Genomic DNA, 17,687 nt, shown 5'->3' on the forward strand with positions numbered 1-17,687 from the left:
CCAAGGCCAGATCATGGAAGCCCATGCTGAGAAAGTAGTCGTCTGCAAGCTGTAAAAGCCAGCCTTCACTGGAATCCAAATTGCCTAGGAGCTCAGTCTAAGCCTTCTGGTCTCTCAACGTGAGAGAAAATAAACTCCAACTGTTCAACAACTCTGACTATGGTGCTTGTAACAGCCACAGGAGATTCACGCCACGAGAGTGATGGGTGCGTCTCCCCTAAGGCCTCCGTATGGAGCTGATCTCCAGGGATGATGGAGCTCGCCTTGTTTATAGTGGTGTGACCATAGACACGTCCCATACTCTGCTTCTGGAAAACATAAGTTAGCCTATGTCACAGAGCCAAGGACACAGGACACGACCCGCGACAGTCATGTCATCTACTTTGGCAGTCGTCATTAGAAATGATTAGAAAAAGACAAGAGAGTGTGTTGTTTTTATCATCCTGGTTTTTACAAGTAAAAGCTGTATGCAGATACATGGGGAAGAACAACCAAGCCTTTTCCCTCCCTCCATGTCCACTGTGGCTCTCTGGCGAGTGACCATTGACTACTTCATTATTGCCTATCTTCATTTTCAATTTTTTTTTTAATGTTTTGCAGTTAGTATGGAACAATGTGAGGAAAGAATTGGCCCTTCTGAGTGTCTAGACTCAGACACTCAGCCACATGTGTAACCCTCTTGGACTGTCCATGGCTTTTCTGGTCTGGGACAGAGCTGTGGGTTTGCTCTTGAGGTGCCACCTTCAGGTGAGCTGGCTCCATTTTATTGGCCTGAGTCCCTGTAAATCTAGCTTAGCTTTAAAAGGGTGTGCGTGTGAATTTGTGGGGCTCTTATGGCCTGGGATAAGAGACAGTGAGCAAGAGCTGCGGCTGCAGAGGCCTTGTCCAGGTTACCAGGCCCCCTGGTAGCCGCGGATACCGAAACACTCCAGCAAGCAATGGGCGTCAGCTTCCCGTCTTGTGAGGACGCGGGATGCAGAGGACACTGGGCTACCCACCCCTTACTTCCTCTCCTCTAGTAGCTCCAGCTGCACATCGGGTTTTGCTGTTTCTAGTGCTAGGAAAAGGGGGTACAGTAGTAGCCTGGTGAGGCAGGAGTGGCCTGACAAGTTCTTAGTACTCTGCCTCTTCAGTGTTCCCTTACGTGAGCTACCGACTGGACCTGGGATTGGAGGCATGGAGCCCCCTGCTGCCAGGGCCTAGCACATGAAGTTCAGTTCCCATGTTCCCACTGCTCAGAGGGGAAAGTTGAGGCTCAGCATAGCCTACGCTCATACCGCTGGGGAAGGACTGCTGGCAGGGCACTCCTGGCCCGACGCTGCCCTTCTGTGGTGGTCACTGGCACTCACTGCCTGGGCTTTATCCCTATGCCTGTCAAGAAGCCAAAACACAGGGCCCCTTTTCAGAATGCCAGCCACACCAGAAACCATACTAGGGGCTCTGCCTGCACGGTGTCCTTTGATGTGTACAGCCACCCCTGCAGCTGAGACTCTAAACCCCATTTTGCAGATGAAGAAACTGAGGCTTAGAGGGGGAAGATCATCCACTCTGGAGTCAAACATCTAGAAAGGCAATTGTGGACTTGGATGTTACCCCCAGGTGTGTGTGTGTTTAGTCCCCCTGAGTTACACCATCTGGCTTAGAGCAGGCACCAGTGTGGACTTGGTACAGTTCACAGACACACCCTCTCAGCATGTCTGACTATGAGCTCTGAAGAGGGACATATCCTTGGGGAGTGGGGAGGGCGGCAGAGATGTCTAGAGAACCTACCTGCTGGGTAAGATGGATAAACCCCTTCCTCAGCTGGGCCTCTGTTTTCTGTAAGGAGGAGGTTGGGCCAGTTCACATCTGGAGCTAGGTCGGCTAACTAGAGAGACTAAGATCTTTGTCCTGGGGGCTGTGATGGGCCTTTTGGGGGGAGGTGGTGCTTTAACTGTTCCCACAAGCCAGTGTGGCAGTTCGGTGGGGGTGGAGGGTGGGGAGTGGGTGGCAGTGATCCAACCCTGGTGATAAGGATGAGACATATGGGCCTGGGCTGTTGCACAGGACACCCAAGTAGCAATTACTCCCAGGGCTGCTATAAGATGAATGGTGGGGAAGCGTCTAGAAGCCGAGACCAGGGAATGTTCTAGAGGAGAGGAACTTGCACAGGACTCTAGATTGGTAAGGATGTGCCTCAGCAAAACATTGTGAGAATGGGCTCACCCAGAGGGTAAGCCCAGGCTGGGGGGCCTTAGAACCAGGCTGGCACTCCATCCGTGTGTATGCCCGCCCGGGCTGACCTTGTGCTGAGCGGTTGACATTCCATGGTCAGTGCCACCTGTAAATGTCTCCCCACTTTGCAGATGTAGGAGAGTATAACAGTTCCGGACTCTGAATCTCTGAATCCCCGGCTCCTTTGGTGATCGTCAGGCTGACAGCCATGGTTGCCTTTATTGTGTAATAAAAATACGTGTCCAAAGTATCTTAAAGGAAGAAAGACTTATTTCAGCTTATGTCCGTGACCAAGAAGGTATAGAGGCAGGAGCATCATGACAGCAGAGAGCTTGGACCAGAAGCCAGGCCTCAGTGCAGCCCTCAGAAGCCTGCCAACCGTGCCCCTTGTCCCAAATGCTTCACAGCCTCCTAAAACCGTACCAACCAGCTGGGGACCCAGGATTCAAATATAGGGGCCTGTGAGGGACACTTCCCATCCCAAGAGCCTGGGATCTGAGTTCCAAGAAACTCCTTTGGAAGCCCAGCCCTACTTGCTCCTCCTGTGTTGTTTTGGGTTCCGCTGTGGCAGAGCTAAGGAGGAGGTGAGTCCTCAGTCAGCCACGGCTTGTCTGCCAGTTTGCCTTTTGCAGGGATACCTCGCTGACTAGGGGCGCTGAGACAGGAATTTCTGAGCTCTACACTTGCTGTGTGGACTTGGGCAACTTCACCACGCCGCTCTGAGCCTGCCTAGCCAGCTCCTGAGGGCTGCGGTGAAGCTCACAGTTGAGAGACTAGGAAGTTTTTATAAATAGTGAAGTGTTGTAGCCTGTCCCTGGCCTGGTACCTGGTTGGTTCTGAAAATCTACTTGTTGGAAATCAGTCACCCCGTTGGCTTTCCTGGTCCCCACAGGTGGCTGCAATTGACTGCAGGAGGTCCCCTGGGCCTTGGATACTGAATGGCAGCAAGTGTCCGCACCAAACCGCCTTCCTGTGGAAGTCACCTTTGGGTATAGTTCTACTTTATAGTCAAGGCATTATAGTAACTTGCAAAGCTTCTGTAATGTGAGCCACTTGCTTCAGGCTGGCTCGATGGCTGAGCCACGCATTTGGTGAACCCTAGGCCTGGGGGTTTGTCCTCAGAGTCTGACTTTGGATCCTGTAGGCCCAGCCTACCAGGGCATGGGCTGCTTCTCCAACAGCCCTGCCTGAGCCCCAGGAAGCACAGGCTGAGTAATAGCATCCTTCTTACTCTTTGAGTGTTCCATATAAGCTAAGACCCCGCCATAGGCACTCTATTATCACCCTTGTTATCGTAGGAGGTAGGCGTCAGCACCATTGTACAGTTAAGAAAACTGAGGCCAGACCAGGAAAAAAGACCATTTTCTTACTTGGTTTCAGAAGTGTCAGTCCAGGCTCTGCTGTGAATATGTTATGTCATGACACAAGGCCTTTCTCTCTTAAGATCCTGCTTTCTGCAGGAAATATACTGCAGAATACATGGCCAGTTCCAGCCCAGACTTTGCAAGATTTCTCACCATTTGTCAGGGGGCTTCATTTGCTTGGAGAGAGCCAGGGTGTAGGGTCCGTTTTTTGGCTTCCATGTCTCTGAGGGAGACACGGCATCTAGGTACCTCATCTTATCAGGATACCCCTAAATCAGGGCAGCAGGCTGCCAGATATATGCTTTTCATATATCTCCCCTCTCCAGAGAAGATCCATCCTTCCTGGAGACGAGTATGAATAAGACAAGGCTTGCTCTGGGTCTCATGGTGCCCTTGGGGATGGAGATAAAGACTCCACCGAAGAGGAGACAGGACCTACGTTTGTCCCAGCAGACCCGCTGTGTGTGGCAGGCAGGAGTGGCTGTGTCTCTGGGGCATAGACCACATCCTTTGGTTTGATGGCCAGCCTTCCAGGGAGTGGGAGATGTGGGGCTGCTTGGAGTGGACTAGAGCCCCAGCTGTGCCAGCAGTTGCTATATGACCTTGGGTGACCAATTGTCAGCTCATCTGCTCAGCTCTGCCAAGTTCAGAGGTCAGACTTTCCACAGGACCCCATGGAGAACGAGAGACAAGGACTTGGGTAGGCTTGCAGCAGCAGTCAGTGCCAACTTTGACCTCAGAGCCTCTCCCCTCCTTTCCAACATCAGTTGTTTGTTTATTGCAGGGAAAACTCTTGCTGTCTCCAGCCAAGAAGCAGCTAAAAGGCCCAAGCATGGATCTACCACTCTAATCCCCTCAGGCTGTCTTTCCTGTGTGACCTTGGCAAAGCAGTTAACCCCACTCTGTCTGCTTTCACTGGAGTCCTGGTTAGGAACACTTGTTTTGGGAGTGTGGAGCTGCAGGACAACACTCAGGTCTCAAAGTCCAAGAGGTCTGGGTTTGGATTGTGTCCCTGAGCCTGGGCAGAGCTTTCCATCTCTTCAGCCCATCTGGAAAAAAACTATCATGAGCCTGCCCTCGGATGGGTACCAGGAAGCCTGAGGAGGAAGGGCTGGATAAGTGCAAGGCCTGTCGCCACTGCTCCCTAGGTCAGTCACTGGTGCTCCCCAGGCCCTTCAACACTGCTTCCTCGGTCAGTCCCTGGTGCTCCCTGGATCTACCTTCCTTCTCTGCACTCTGCCTTGTGCTTGCAGGAGGAGGTACATGGCCCAGAGAGCTCCAGAGGTCCTGGGAGGAAGCTTAGAATCACCCTTACCTCCAGGATCTGGGAGAGGTCCTCAGAGCAAGCTCCTGTGATCCTCCCTGCTCCAAATGCCATTAATGGTCATAAAATTATCCACAGTTTTTTGGAGGCTGGTCCCATGGTTTGCCTCAATGGGACAATAAAACTGCATGCAGAAATGATCTGGAAAAGGCGAGGACGGCCAAGCAGAGCTGGAGTTAAATGAGCTGCAGCCTGCTCTCATTAACTCAGGCCATTCACATTTGTTACCAGGGATTTCTTTTTAATTAAAAAACAACCGAGTTATTAAAGCATAACCCTAAGAAGGGCTGGCTGGGCAGCCGTTGAAGCCAGCAGAGCGAGCGGGCCCGCGCAGCGGGATGGGCAGTGCCGCCAGGGAAATGGCGTGAAACAGATGGTATGTTGAGCCCTCACCCAATCCAGGGCCTTGAAAGCTGTGTTTCTCATTCAGTGCCCGGAGAGTTAGCACTATCTGTCATAGGCACAGGGATAGCCTGTGCTAAAGAGACAGTGCCAGCTGGGCTAGGACTGAGGATGCTGTCTTAAAAAGCCACTTCTTATTACACTCAGTACAGGGGCCCAGCCCAGATTGCTAGCTGTGTAATTTTCATGAGCCTCGGTTTCCCCGTGTATTAAATAGAAACAAGCAGGCAGTGGGGAACCCATGGCTTGTTCACAGTTTGTCACATGTGGCCTCATTGCTGTCCTGTCCTTAGCTTAGTGATTTCCCATCCTCTTGCTCAGAATTGACAGTACCTGGACTACTTGGGCTTAGTAACGTTTTATTCCATCTCCAAGACATTTTAAGGTTAAAATGCCAAGTAACCTAGGAGTGCTCGCCATTCCTGGGGCTCCTGTGGGTGCCTGCAGTGTGGATCCCATGGTACCCAGAGGAGCACAGGGTCAGGCACTCATGGAGATGTGCCTGAGTCATGCAATGGGTTCTGGGAAGTAAGGAAGCTCATGCCGTGATCCCTAGGCCCAAAGCATTACCCCTAAAGCTCCTAGAGCAGCCAGCCAAAGGATACCTTCCAGATTAACTGCCCTTCTCCAAGATGAGCAACTGCGAAGGGAAGGTGGGAGAGGCTTACAGCAGGCATGTCTGACAATTTGATTCACTTTATGGGATTTGTAGAGCTATCCCGTGTATACAGCCTCATCTGAGGCATTCACAGAGCCTGTAGAAGCAGGCAGGAGTGTGGAGTATGAGGTAGTTGGGTCATCAGAGAACCGCAGGACATAGAGATGGATAACCAGACTGTCTGTGGTGTGATGTGATTTGGGAAGCAGGATAGAGGGGGCTGGGAGCTTTGGTACCAGTTGGCAGCAGATGCAGCTGGACTGTTACCTCCCCCTTAGCACATGCACCCAAAACATCTCCAGTTCCAGAACCCACTGGTGGAACATTGTTCATCCAACCACAGAGGCAGATGCAGGGCTGTCCCCCAACCCCAAGTCCAGCACATCAGAAACCAAACCCCTGCCTAGAGTCTGTGCATGCTCAGTTCCTAGCCTGAGGCGGTGTTTGCGAGCTTCAAGGAACCATCGGGTTGGCTAACCAGTGTCTGAGCTCCTAGAACAGTTGTGTTAAATCCACAGGCATCCAGTGCTTGCTTATAGTCATACGAGCATTCGCGTACCTGTGCACACACACCCGATCACTGCCAAGTGGTCCTGCCAAGTTGTTTTGGGAGTTAAATATGGTGTCCCCAAGCCTCAAATATGGGGTGCTCAGATGGCTGCTGAGGCTCTGTCCTCTCCCTGTGGTCCCTACTAGCTTGACACCTTACCCGTCTCTTCTTTCCTGTTGTTTCACCCTAGTGAACGGGAGCTACGGCCACAGCTCAGAGAGGAGCCTACTGGACCTGGACCTGGCTGAGGGTCCCAGCCCCTCCTGCCACCAGGGTCTGTTTCTTCCTGCAGGGACTCCACCACCCCGGGGTCACCCCCCTGTCTGTGAGAGGCTGCTGCATTTCCCCCACCCAAACAGGTATGTGCCCATTCCTGTCTACCGCACCTAGTCCGCTTGGCTAAGGGGACACACCAAGAAACTGAGACGCAGGAGGGCCAGGGACCTGTCTGAGTCTGTTACCCAGAGGTGCCTCGTGTAGGCTCTCCTTGTTTGACCAGGGGCTTCTAAGGGACACAGAGATGGCTTAAATAAAATGCATGTCCCTGTTTCACAAGCCGAGGTGGCTTCTCTTAGACAGAGCATCAGGAGCCTCCTCAGAGAAAGAACTGCTGTGGGCAGTCTGGGAAAGGAAATCCTGCCGGAATTCACAGTTCTTAGGGTGGAAACCATTGCTAGGACCCTACCCTCTCCAATTGCATGTCTCCATGGAAGTACACTGCTCACCCCTGGGGCAGCATGCCCGGAGCCTGCTTCACAGGAGAGAGGCTCTGGACACAGCCCAGATATTAGTTTGTACCCCACTGCTTCACCAGCCAGTTGTGCCTACCCCAGGCCTAGCACGCGCTGGGCTGCTGCTGGAGTCCTTGGGGATTGGGCAAGGATCTCCATTGCAGGAGCAATGAACCCTGGGAAACATTACTAGATAGGAAGACACTGAGAACTTCAACTCCCTATGGGGCTTTGGGTTTTTTTTTGTTTGTTTGTTTGTTTTGTTTTTTTGATATCACTTCTTTTTTGAAAGAGTATTTTGAAAGGCTTCTATTTTGAAAGAATGTAGTCATTTGGTCACACTATCATAATAAATGTCATATACTGGGTGGCTTAAATAAAAGAAATTTATTTCTCATAATTCTAGCAGGACAGGAAGCCCAAGATCAAGGGGGTTGACAGGTTTGGTTTCTCCTGGCCTCTCTCCTCCAGGCTCTGTGAGGCAGTCTGATGGCCATCCCTTTCTCTGTGTGGTCTGTACTCCCATCTTATAAGGGAATCAGACATATTGGGGGCCCTTAGAACCCCATTTAGCTTTAATTGCATCCATAAAGCCTCCACACACAGACTTCCAACACATGAATTGGGAGAGGGCAGTCCATTCTATAACAGGAGTTAAGTATCTTTTAGTCTTCAAGCTGCCTACTAGTTAATGTCAGTCACGTGTGTCTGTTGCCTAGATTAGTCACTGGGACTCTGGCAGGACACTGTTTGTTGGGGTAGGGCGGGGGTAGTGGGGGGTTCAGCTAAAGATGTGATTGCATTAAATAAAGAGTCTTCAACCTAGGTTATAGGCCTTAGACCACCGAAGCATGGACCTTGCCCCCCCAGGTGTGAGGCCCTCTTCCCCCCACACCTCTACTATAAAAGCTGATTCCTCAAGTGGAACAGCTTTGCAGAGTCCAAGACAATGGTCAGAAGGAAGTTTGCATCTCTGGCTTAGAACTTTGATGCCCTAAAGTCATGACATGTTCTCAGAAAATCATTTGACAGAATGGATGCTGGTTTCTGAGTAATGGCATTGTGAGAGTTCTGGGATTCTGACTCATAAAAACACAGGTGTCTGCACTTGGTCCATCATTGTGGCTTTGAGATATGAACCTGGGTAAAACAGGTATTCTTTAAAGTTTTGGTAGGAGTCCCATACCCAGGATCATAGGATCAGATGTGAGGAGGACACAACACCTATCCCAACATCAGGAGTAACTGGGACCAGCAGGACCGAGGCACACAGGAACTCCACCAGTTCAGTGGCACAGGTTCCTTGCAGTCTGTCTGGGCTAGTACCCTGAACAGACCTTGGGTGCAAACTCTGCAGGGAATCCCATAATACCCAGAGGATGCTCTACTCCTAGGCGCTCTAATGGGCCCAGGATCACAGAGACAGCTTGACTCTGAGGAGTTCTGACACAACCAGGATCACAGGAAGGACAGGCCCCAGTCAGATTTAGCCAGGGCAGGTAGCACTAGAGATAACCAGATGGCTGGAGTCAAGCGTAAGAAAATAAGCAACAGAAATCAAGGTTACTTGGTATCATCAGAACTCAGTTCTCCTGCCATAGCAAGTCCTGGACACATCACACTGGAAAAGCAAAATTCAGATCTAAAATCACTTCTCATGATGATGATACAGGACTTTAAGAAGGACATAAATAACTCCCTCAAAGAAATACAGGAAAACACAGGTAAATAGCTAGAAGCCCTTAAAGAGGAAACACAAAAATCCCTTAAAGAACTACAGGAAGACACAACCAAACAGGTGAAGGAAATGAACAAAGTCATCTAGGATCTAAAAATGGAAATAGAAACAATAAAGAAATCACAATGGGAGACAACCCTGGAGTTAGAAAACCTAGGAAAGAGATCAGGATGCAATATCACCAATAGATGAACCAATACAATAGATGCACCAATACAATAGATGCAAGCATCACCAACAGAATACAAGAGATAGAAGAGAGAATCTCAGGGGCAGAAGATAACATAGAAAACAATGACACAGTCAAAGAAACTGCAAAAAGCAAAAAGCTCCTAACCCAAAACATCCAGGAAATCCAAGACACAATTAGAAGATCAAACCTAAGGATAATAGGTATAGAAGAGAGTGAAGACTCCCAATGTACCAGTAAATATCTTCAACAAAATTATAGAAGAAAACTTCCCTAACTTAAAGAAAGAGATGCCCATGAACATACTAGAAGCCTACAGAACTCCAAATAGACTGGACCAGAAAAGAAATTCCTCCTGTCACATAATAATAAAAACACCAAATGCACTAAACAAAGAAAGAATTTTAAAAGCAGTAATGGAAAAAGGTCAAGTAACATATAAAGGCAGGCCTATCAGAATTATACCAGATTTCTCACCAGAGACTATGAAAGCTAGAAGATCCTGGGCAGATGTCATACAGACCCTACAAGAACACAAATGCCAGCCCAGGCTACTATACCTAGCAAAACTCTCAATTACCATAGATGGAGAAACCAAGATATTCCATGACAAAACAAAATGTATACAATATCTTTCCACAAATCCAGCCCTACAAAGGTTAATAGATGGAAGACACCAACATAAGGAGCAAAACCACACCCTAGAAGAAGCAAGAAGGTAATCTTTCAACACAAATCCACACAAACATAATTCCACCTCTAACAACAAAAATAACAGAAAGTAACAATTACTTTTTCTTAATATCTCAATATGAAAATTAATATTACTAACATATCCTAATTGATTGAAATTCAAAAGTATGAGGAACTAGAAATTTGTTGGCTATCATCCAGTGTTTTCTCTAATTTGGTAATTGGAGAAATAGGTCCAATATTGTACAATCCATGTACACTTTCTACTTGTTTATACCTGACAGTGTCTTGCTGTGTACCACATAATGGTCTTGAAATCATGCTTCTCCTATCTCAGCCTCTCTACTAGTAGGATTGTTTATTTCATGTTTTTACACTATACTATGGTTTTTCAGAACAGCTTACATATTTCAAAATTATTTATACAGCCAAAAGAAACATAGACAATTAACTTGGGAGGTGGCTTGTAAGAGAAAAAACAAAGAGTGAGACTGAATGCTTTGCTTGATGTTTATAACTATTGTATCAAGTTTGAAGAAGAGGACTTTATAAGTTACTCTTTCTCTGAGATGAATGCTTTTCCAAATTATCATAGTCAATAAACCAGATTCTTACCCTCACCTAATGTCTGTGCCACCCTCCAAGCAGAACCATTATTCATTGAAACAGTTGGTGAATGACTTCATGGATAGATCATCTTAATACACAGACTATTTCTTAAATGAATGTAACCTGTTCTCTGTGGGCTGAGAATGAAGATAATCACTCAAGTCAAATAGCTTTGACCATAGCAGGAAGTCTGTATCCAAAAATCGTGCCTACAATTCATTCCTTGGCACAGTAGAACTGTCAACTCTCAGCTTAGCTGCTATAGAGATAAAGTCCTTTGGTGATGTGAGGGTCATTGAAATACAGCCTTATTACAATGAACTCCAATGTCTAAAAATTGTTCTTATTTTGGGCTTGTACCACAGTAAGAGCCAAGATTTTAAGCTTTACTAAAAACAAAATCAACAACCAAACAAAAAGACTTTATCTATTTATGTTCATTAAAAAAAACTAGTAGTGATGTATTATTTTAAAATATACAATTAATATGTTTGCGGTTATTTAAATTTTATATTGAGAAAAAGTATGTATTTTCAGTATTGCTATAGACAAGCATCTACATAAGACTGTTTTTTATATCAAACAACTTTTTTAATACTCATTTTTATTGTTACAATATTTTATAAATTTTAAAGGATATGACAAAAAAGAAAGGTATTGCAGGTATTGAAGGAGGGGGTGTCCCTGGGAGGAGATGGAGCACAAAAGGGAAAGAAGAATGTGATATAATTCTATTTACTTAAAATATGTTTTTAAATGTTAACAAATTCAGATAAACTGAAATTATGTATCTTTTCTTATCATAATGCAATAAAACTTAAATCAAAAAAAGAAAGAAAGAAGGAGTCAGCTCTCGGGGGACGGGGGTGTGTGTGCGGGGGTGGTGGTCCCTGGTGCATCTGGCTCTTAGCCACTGAGCACTCAGCGCCCTGGGCTCACAATTTCTAGAGAGAATTGTAGAGCTCAACCCCAAAGCAGCCAGATCATTTGTCAGGCCTCCTGGGGTAGTGAGAAAAAGCCATGCCCTGCCATGCTCATGAGACCTCAGGCTGGGACCTCCCACCTTCCCACTTATGGTTGTCACCTATGTTCCTAACTCAGTCAGCTACTGAGCCATTCCCCTTTGCTGATGTCAGTTCACTGACCTGGAGACATTTACAAAAGCTCCAAGTTGGTGCTTCCCACTGCCCTCTCTGCCAGCCTGCCTCTGCTGGTGCCCCTGCTAAAGCAGCAGCTATGGTTTCGTTTCTTTAAATTTACAAAGCCCCTACTTTCACATGGCCTCTTTCAGTAGAACTTGCTTCTGGCTGTTTCAGGCCCAGTGTCCCTGCCTCTGGGGATGGGACACTCCTCGGTAGAGATGCTGGGAGGGAAAAGAACTCAGTGGACAGTTGCTTATGTCTAAGAGACAGGTATGTCTCTTGTGCTTCCACTCAAGGAGAGCTTGCAGCCAGTTCTGCACAGGAGATGGAAACTTGGCTCCTGGTCTAGGCCTGATGCTGACTTGCTACTGCATGATGGCCCCATGGCCCTCAAGCCACAGGCTGATTCCATCCACTGACTTCAGGAATACAGGGTCAGAGGCCAAGCTCTGAGTGCCTCGGGCTTTAACTCTCCTCTCCGCCCCTTCCCTCACTTCCATTCCCTTCACCATCGTCTAGAGCACAGGAGGCAGGGGCTAGGTCTCCAAGCCACTTTGCAGAGCTCAGCTATGGCTATGAGAGCCATGGGACAGTGGTCCTCCAGAAGCAGGAGTAGTGGTGCCACGCCTAGCCCTCTCCTTCCCAGGGAGCTGACCCTTGACCCCAGCCATTACCCTCTTCTGCATATAGAGGTGTGGCTCTTGTCTCACAGGGAAGGAAACAGATCCAGATAGGGCATGCTCATCAGGCTCTGAGTATATAACCAGACCTCCAGGGCCTGTAGCTACAGGCAAGGTATTTCTGCCAGTGTCACCCTCCACACCTGTCGCACTTTCAGTCTTCTGGTGACAGGGTAGCCCTGGTACATCTACCTCCATCTTACCTTGTCACCGTCCACAGTGGTGGACAGGTCTGTGCAGGACTCCCTGTCTCCTGTGAAGACGTTTGAAGGGTGGTAAAGATGGCCTGTGTGCCAACCCACCCTGCCATCCTGCCACTTTCACCGCTGATGAGGATAGAGGCCCCAAACTCACCCGGAACGAAGCGATTTGCCCCATCCTGACCCCAGCCTCAGAGCTGGTCTTCCAGCTTCCAAATGGCTCTCCCAAGAGCTGCAGCTTCACACACATCTGAGCTCGGCATTCTGGACCATCCTGCCAAGAATCTTGTCCCCTTGCTGTGACTGTGCCTCATGCTCCCACCCAGTCACACCAAGTACAGGAAGACAAGCTGGGTAGGGCCAGATGTCACTAAATGAAGGAAAGAGTGTAGACATTAAAATGTTAAGGGGCATGTAAGAAGAATTTAAACCCCGCTGGACCTGAAGATGCCTGTAGCCTTTCGCCCACGGAACTCACTTGAAGGTCAGTGGGGCGGGTCAAGACTGACTCCAGGGAAGCTGGGAAGGCAGGCAAAATGGTGACAGAAGCAATAGTGAGTAGGGTCTGGCAAGGGGTTGTGTCCTTCTGGGCTCCTCATTCATGCCCTGGTTAGCCTCCTACCTCTCTGCCTCCTGCCTCCTCTGCCTCCTGCCTCTCTCTCCAGGCCACGCCCTTCTTATATCTGCTTCCTTTCTCTTCCGTGCCCTTGACACCACCAGTTCTGGTCTTCCCTGTGTTCTGGTTCCTATCCCCCACTTCTCCCTAGACCCCTCCATATCTCTACTCTCTGTTTCCCAGGAGCCCTGCCTGACCTCTCCAGTAAGAGAGTGCCCGCCTTTCATAATCACTCTGGCCACTTTCTTCCAGGTCACCCAGACCTCAGGCTACTTATGTGAATGGCAGCTTCCCAGCAGCTCAGCACATCAAGCAAGAAGCCCTACCGGACTACCAGGCCATGGTCAGCGCCCACACACCCCTGCCCACCCACTGCCGAGCCCCATCGTCCCTGGGTCCGCACTCAGACCTGGACTTCCCAGACCGAGGCCTCACCAACCCCGCACCTTCTTGCTACCTTTTGGGCAATGAACCCATCTCAGGCCTGGGTCCCCAACCGGAGGCCCACCTCCCTGAGGGCAGCCTGAAACGCTGCTGCCTCCTGGGCCTGCCCCCGACCTCTTCAGCCTCCTCCTCACCCTGTGCCTCCTCAGATATCAATCCTGTCATCCACTCCTCCCAGACAGCTCTAGTTAGCTGTGTCAATGGACTCCGAAGCCCACCTCTGCCGGGAGACCTGGGAGGCCCTCCCAAGCGATCACGGCCCGGGCCTGTATCCAGTGATGGCCAGGAGGGAAGCTTGCAGCTTGAAGCATGCCGGAAGTCGGGCTTCCTAAAGCAGGAGCCCATGGACGAGTTTTCAGAGCTCTTTGCTCCTCACCAGCAGGGTTTACCACCTCCTTACCCTTTGCCTCAGTTGCCAACTGGCCCCAGCCTTGGAGGCCTAGGGCTTGGCCTGGCGGGCAGGATGGTGGCCGGTCGGCAGGCATGCCGCTGGGTGGACTGTTGCGCAGCCTACGAGCAGCAGGAGGAGCTGGTGCGGCACATCGAGAAGAGCCACATCGACCAGCGCAAGGGTGAAGACTTCACCTGCTTCTGGGCCGGTTGTGTGCGGCGTTACAAGCCCTTCAACGCCCGCTACAAGCTTCTCATCCACATGAGGGTCCACTCGGGAGAGAAGCCCAACAAATGCATGGTGAGTCCTGGGCTGCCAGGCCCTCTCAGTCTCCCTACAGTGCTGTGCCATCCACTGCATTAGAAAGACTTCCTTGGGAGCAAGGCAGAGCTCCCACAAATTCCAGGCCTGTGGGTGTGGCCAGGGTAGAAGCTGTGTGTGTTTCTGTCACTGAGAACCTCGGCAGGACTGCCTCATCCTTGCCAGGTGCCCTGTCCCCCTCACTGAAGCGTGACATGGATATTAGGTGTAATTTAGCGTGTCATGCAGCCTGATGCCGTGTGATCACTAAACCTAAAGGAAGCCTGGTGACACTTGTCTTTTCCATGTTACCTATGGTGGCCGATGAGGAGTGTGTCCTCCTCCAGCACAGGCCTTTACCCAGTGTACTTCTGAGAGGCTCCTAGGCTTTCTGAGCTTCCCGGTGTTGGCTTCTGTGAAGAGGTACTAGGACTCTAGGGCAGGCTTGGAGCTGAGGTCAAGACTTGGCATGAGGCTCTGCACAGCACCAGCAGTATCTGGCTGGGGTTGAGACAAAGGTTTGGGGAGAAAGAATCATGAGTGTGCATGAGCATGTCTGCAGATTTACACGAGGTAGATGTAGGTACCCTGACCTCGGGCCCTTCTGGATGGCCACATCCATGTCCTGTGATCACTGTAGTGGAAAGCCCTATCGGAGGCTAGGAGAGAGATCTTATTAGTCCCTGTACCCACCCTCCCAGTCCAGAAGCAGCAGCCTGGGAATGCAGGGCTGGGGCTTGAGTGTGCTATACAACAGAAACAATACAGGCCACCCAGACCACACATGTCTCCCCTCCCTAGCTACCAGGCATAGACTGAGTGTGCTCTCCGGTCTTGAAGATAAGGAATCTGTTAGTTCATAGACAGACTACAGGTGAGCAGCCTTGAGGAGAGAAGGAGGTAGAGGCTGGGGCTTGGGAGCTGTTATACTGCATAGAGGTGTGGGGGAAGGGCACTGAGCTGCTGGAGAATATAACTTGTTGTCTTTGGGCTGTGAGTATGCAGGCAGGAGGGCTGACGGCTGAGTTAGTCCCTAGAGATGATGCATCCATGTGGAGTCTTAAGGCACATGGTCTAATGAAAGATGTGCTTCTCCAAGATGGGGAAGATCAACAAGTCGATAGGCCAGGGCAGCAGGAAACAGCCTGTCCATCCCCAAGACATAGACCACCGTTGTCAATCACATCTTCTTCTTGCTGCAAACTCATGGTTTCTGTATGGACCTAGGGAGTAGCCTGAGGTACCCAATAGCCTTCTTGTGTTAGGGCCTTGCATACAGACTTCCAGTATCTAGAAGTGGCCTGCGAGATGACTTGGGCCTTCCTTGAGTCCAGTGGGGGCCCTGGTTGCTCAGAGAAGCCTCAGGATCTTTCTGGTAAAGGTTCTCATTTGATTCCAGCCTCTGCATGACACTAGACTTGGTTCTGTCACAGTCCTTGCCCTGAATGACCACACCCTTTGGGATGTGTCCTCAAGCCACCAGGGACCAGGCTGTGACATCCCTGGATGGAGTCTGAAGAGGGAGCCCAGAGGGATTCATGGGATTGGTGTTTGATGCATACTGGGGATGCATTTTGTCTTTATCAGCGCTCTGTGAAACTCAGGGCTTTTATACACAGAGAATCAAAGGTCGGAGGCCAGATGAGTCTGGTCAGCTTCCCATACTCTTGGCACAGTGGTGACTTCACAGCTCCATGTGGCCCTCACTACAGCTCTGTAGATAGGAACTTTTCACCCTCCGTTTTACAGATGAGAAAACAGAGGGCCAGAGAGGTTGCGCAATTGGCTGTAGATCACACAGCTAGTAAGAGAAAATAATAGAAGCAACAAGATGGCAGAGGCTAATAATCTGAATGGTAGTAATGATAATAAAAGTAAGTTGTCCAAAATTATACCACTAGTAACCGCTGGCGTGGGATTGACCCCACATCCCTGTGCGCTGCAACGTCCTTGTTAATTTAGATGCTTCTCTGGGGCCTTCGGGCTGATGCTGTCAGGTGAGGCCATATGCAGTGGGAGTCTCTTTGAAGCCCCACCCCAGACTGCTCCTACTCACCGTGGGAGGATGGTGGAGTAGGTAACCAGGGCAGCCGGCCAGCCCGGGGCCCACACCCAGGTGAATTGAACAGCTCCCGTCCCTGTAAAATTATTAATTTCTCATGACAGGCCTGTGCTACTATGTCTGTAACAGACAAAGGAATCTTGGACCTGAGGCCTCTGGAGGACAGGAAATAGATGAGACATTTTGATTGAGGACTAAATGGCCCACTAAAATAGCAGTTAATCCTTTTAGTATCTTCCCGGCAGCATTTCCACAGCTTTCATGAGGTAAGCTTGCCTCGCCCCATCCAACTGCAGCACCCCGGTGCTGGCAGCTGGTTTAAATTTAGCCCGTGGAGCCTCTGCCCTACCAGGTACCCGGCAGCCTGGGTGTGGAGAGAGGAGCCTGCTCCCCACCATTGCCCCTTAATCCTGAACCCCGCTGGCCTCCAGGTAACCCAGCCCTCCCTCGGCCCTGTCCTGCCCGGCGGCAGGTCCTGCCCTGTTCAGTAGCAGGCAGCCTGAGGAAGCTTCTAGATCTCCCTGCAATATCCTGTTGTGGTTCATGTTGCTCCCGTTGTCTCGGTCTTATTAAATCCGGGGCTCCATGTGCGTTACCATAACAAGCCTATGTCCAACCCAAATACTCACAAGGCGCCTGGAAGACATGGACTTTGAAAAGATTAGTCCCCTGCTTTCTTAGGTTGGTTCCACCAGACAGTCAGAATCCTCATTGTCTGAGCTGCAGAAGCCAGCAGCCAGCCGTGGGGCTGAGGGGGACACAGTGGCTTCTGAGGATAGCCCTTCCCACCGTGGGCTCTGTAAAATAACAGAAAGGTGCTTGCTGCAGTGAAGAACTCCAACAGCACTGTGACACTGCATGGGGGGCATGCACAGAGCCACAGAGCCCACCTAGAGTCCCACATACCCGTCTCCCAATTTGATTCTGCCATTTACCAGCTCTGTGACTTAGGCAGGTGACTTACCCTCTCTGAATGGCAGAATACTTATTTACAAAATGAGGCATTAACAGTATTTAACCTCCAGGGTTGTTGTCAGCAGGAAGAGTGCATGATTAATCTCCCCTTCCTCCCCCTCACGCACTGGTGCATGGATGTCTCTGCTGATGGGAGCAACCTTCTTGGTATTGCTCTGAGCCAGCACAGGTCTGTCTTGTGCTGGTCGCAGGGGAAATCAGACCTGTTTCCATCCTGTCCAGCCCATGTCCGCCACAGCCTTCTACCTTTTACACCTCTCCTGCTTGCCAGTTGGGCCCAGGTGGGTTTGAATGGTGGCCTTGGCACAACTGAGCATTAGAGCCAGAGTGAGCCAAGGAAGTCAAATCTCAGCCCAAGAGCTTCTGGGAGGATGGACGCACACGTGTACATACACACACACCAG

General features: G+C 49.9%; 1 protein-coding gene across 7 annotated transcripts in view; it reads left to right on the forward strand.

The window, feature by feature from the left end:
• Positions 1-17,687, forward strand: part of Glis1 (GLIS family zinc finger 1) — a 193,762-nt gene that overhangs the window by 115,156 nt on the left and 60,919 nt on the right. For 5 of the 7 annotated variants that reach the window (XR_004120964.1, XM_031378087.1, XM_031378089.1 and 2 more), the window contains exons 3-4: positions 6,703-6,871; positions 13,364-14,246. Coding sequence is in view for 6 of the 7 variants with exons in the window: in XM_031378087.1 (XP_031233947.1) it covers positions 6,703-6,871; positions 13,364-14,246 (1,052 nt within the window). In the remaining variant the exon portion in view is untranslated. Of the gene's footprint in view, positions 1-4,556; positions 4,727-6,702; positions 6,872-13,363; positions 14,247-17,687 lie in introns of those variants that run through there. The other 2 variants (XM_031378091.1, XM_031378092.1) reach the window with 2 other exon arrangements.

Source organism: Mastomys coucha, unplaced genomic scaffold (genome assembly GCF_008632895.1).
Source record: "Mastomys coucha isolate ucsf_1 unplaced genomic scaffold, UCSF_Mcou_1 pScaffold18, whole genome shotgun sequence".
NCBI lineage: Eukaryota > Metazoa > Chordata > Mammalia > Rodentia > Muridae > Mastomys > Mastomys coucha.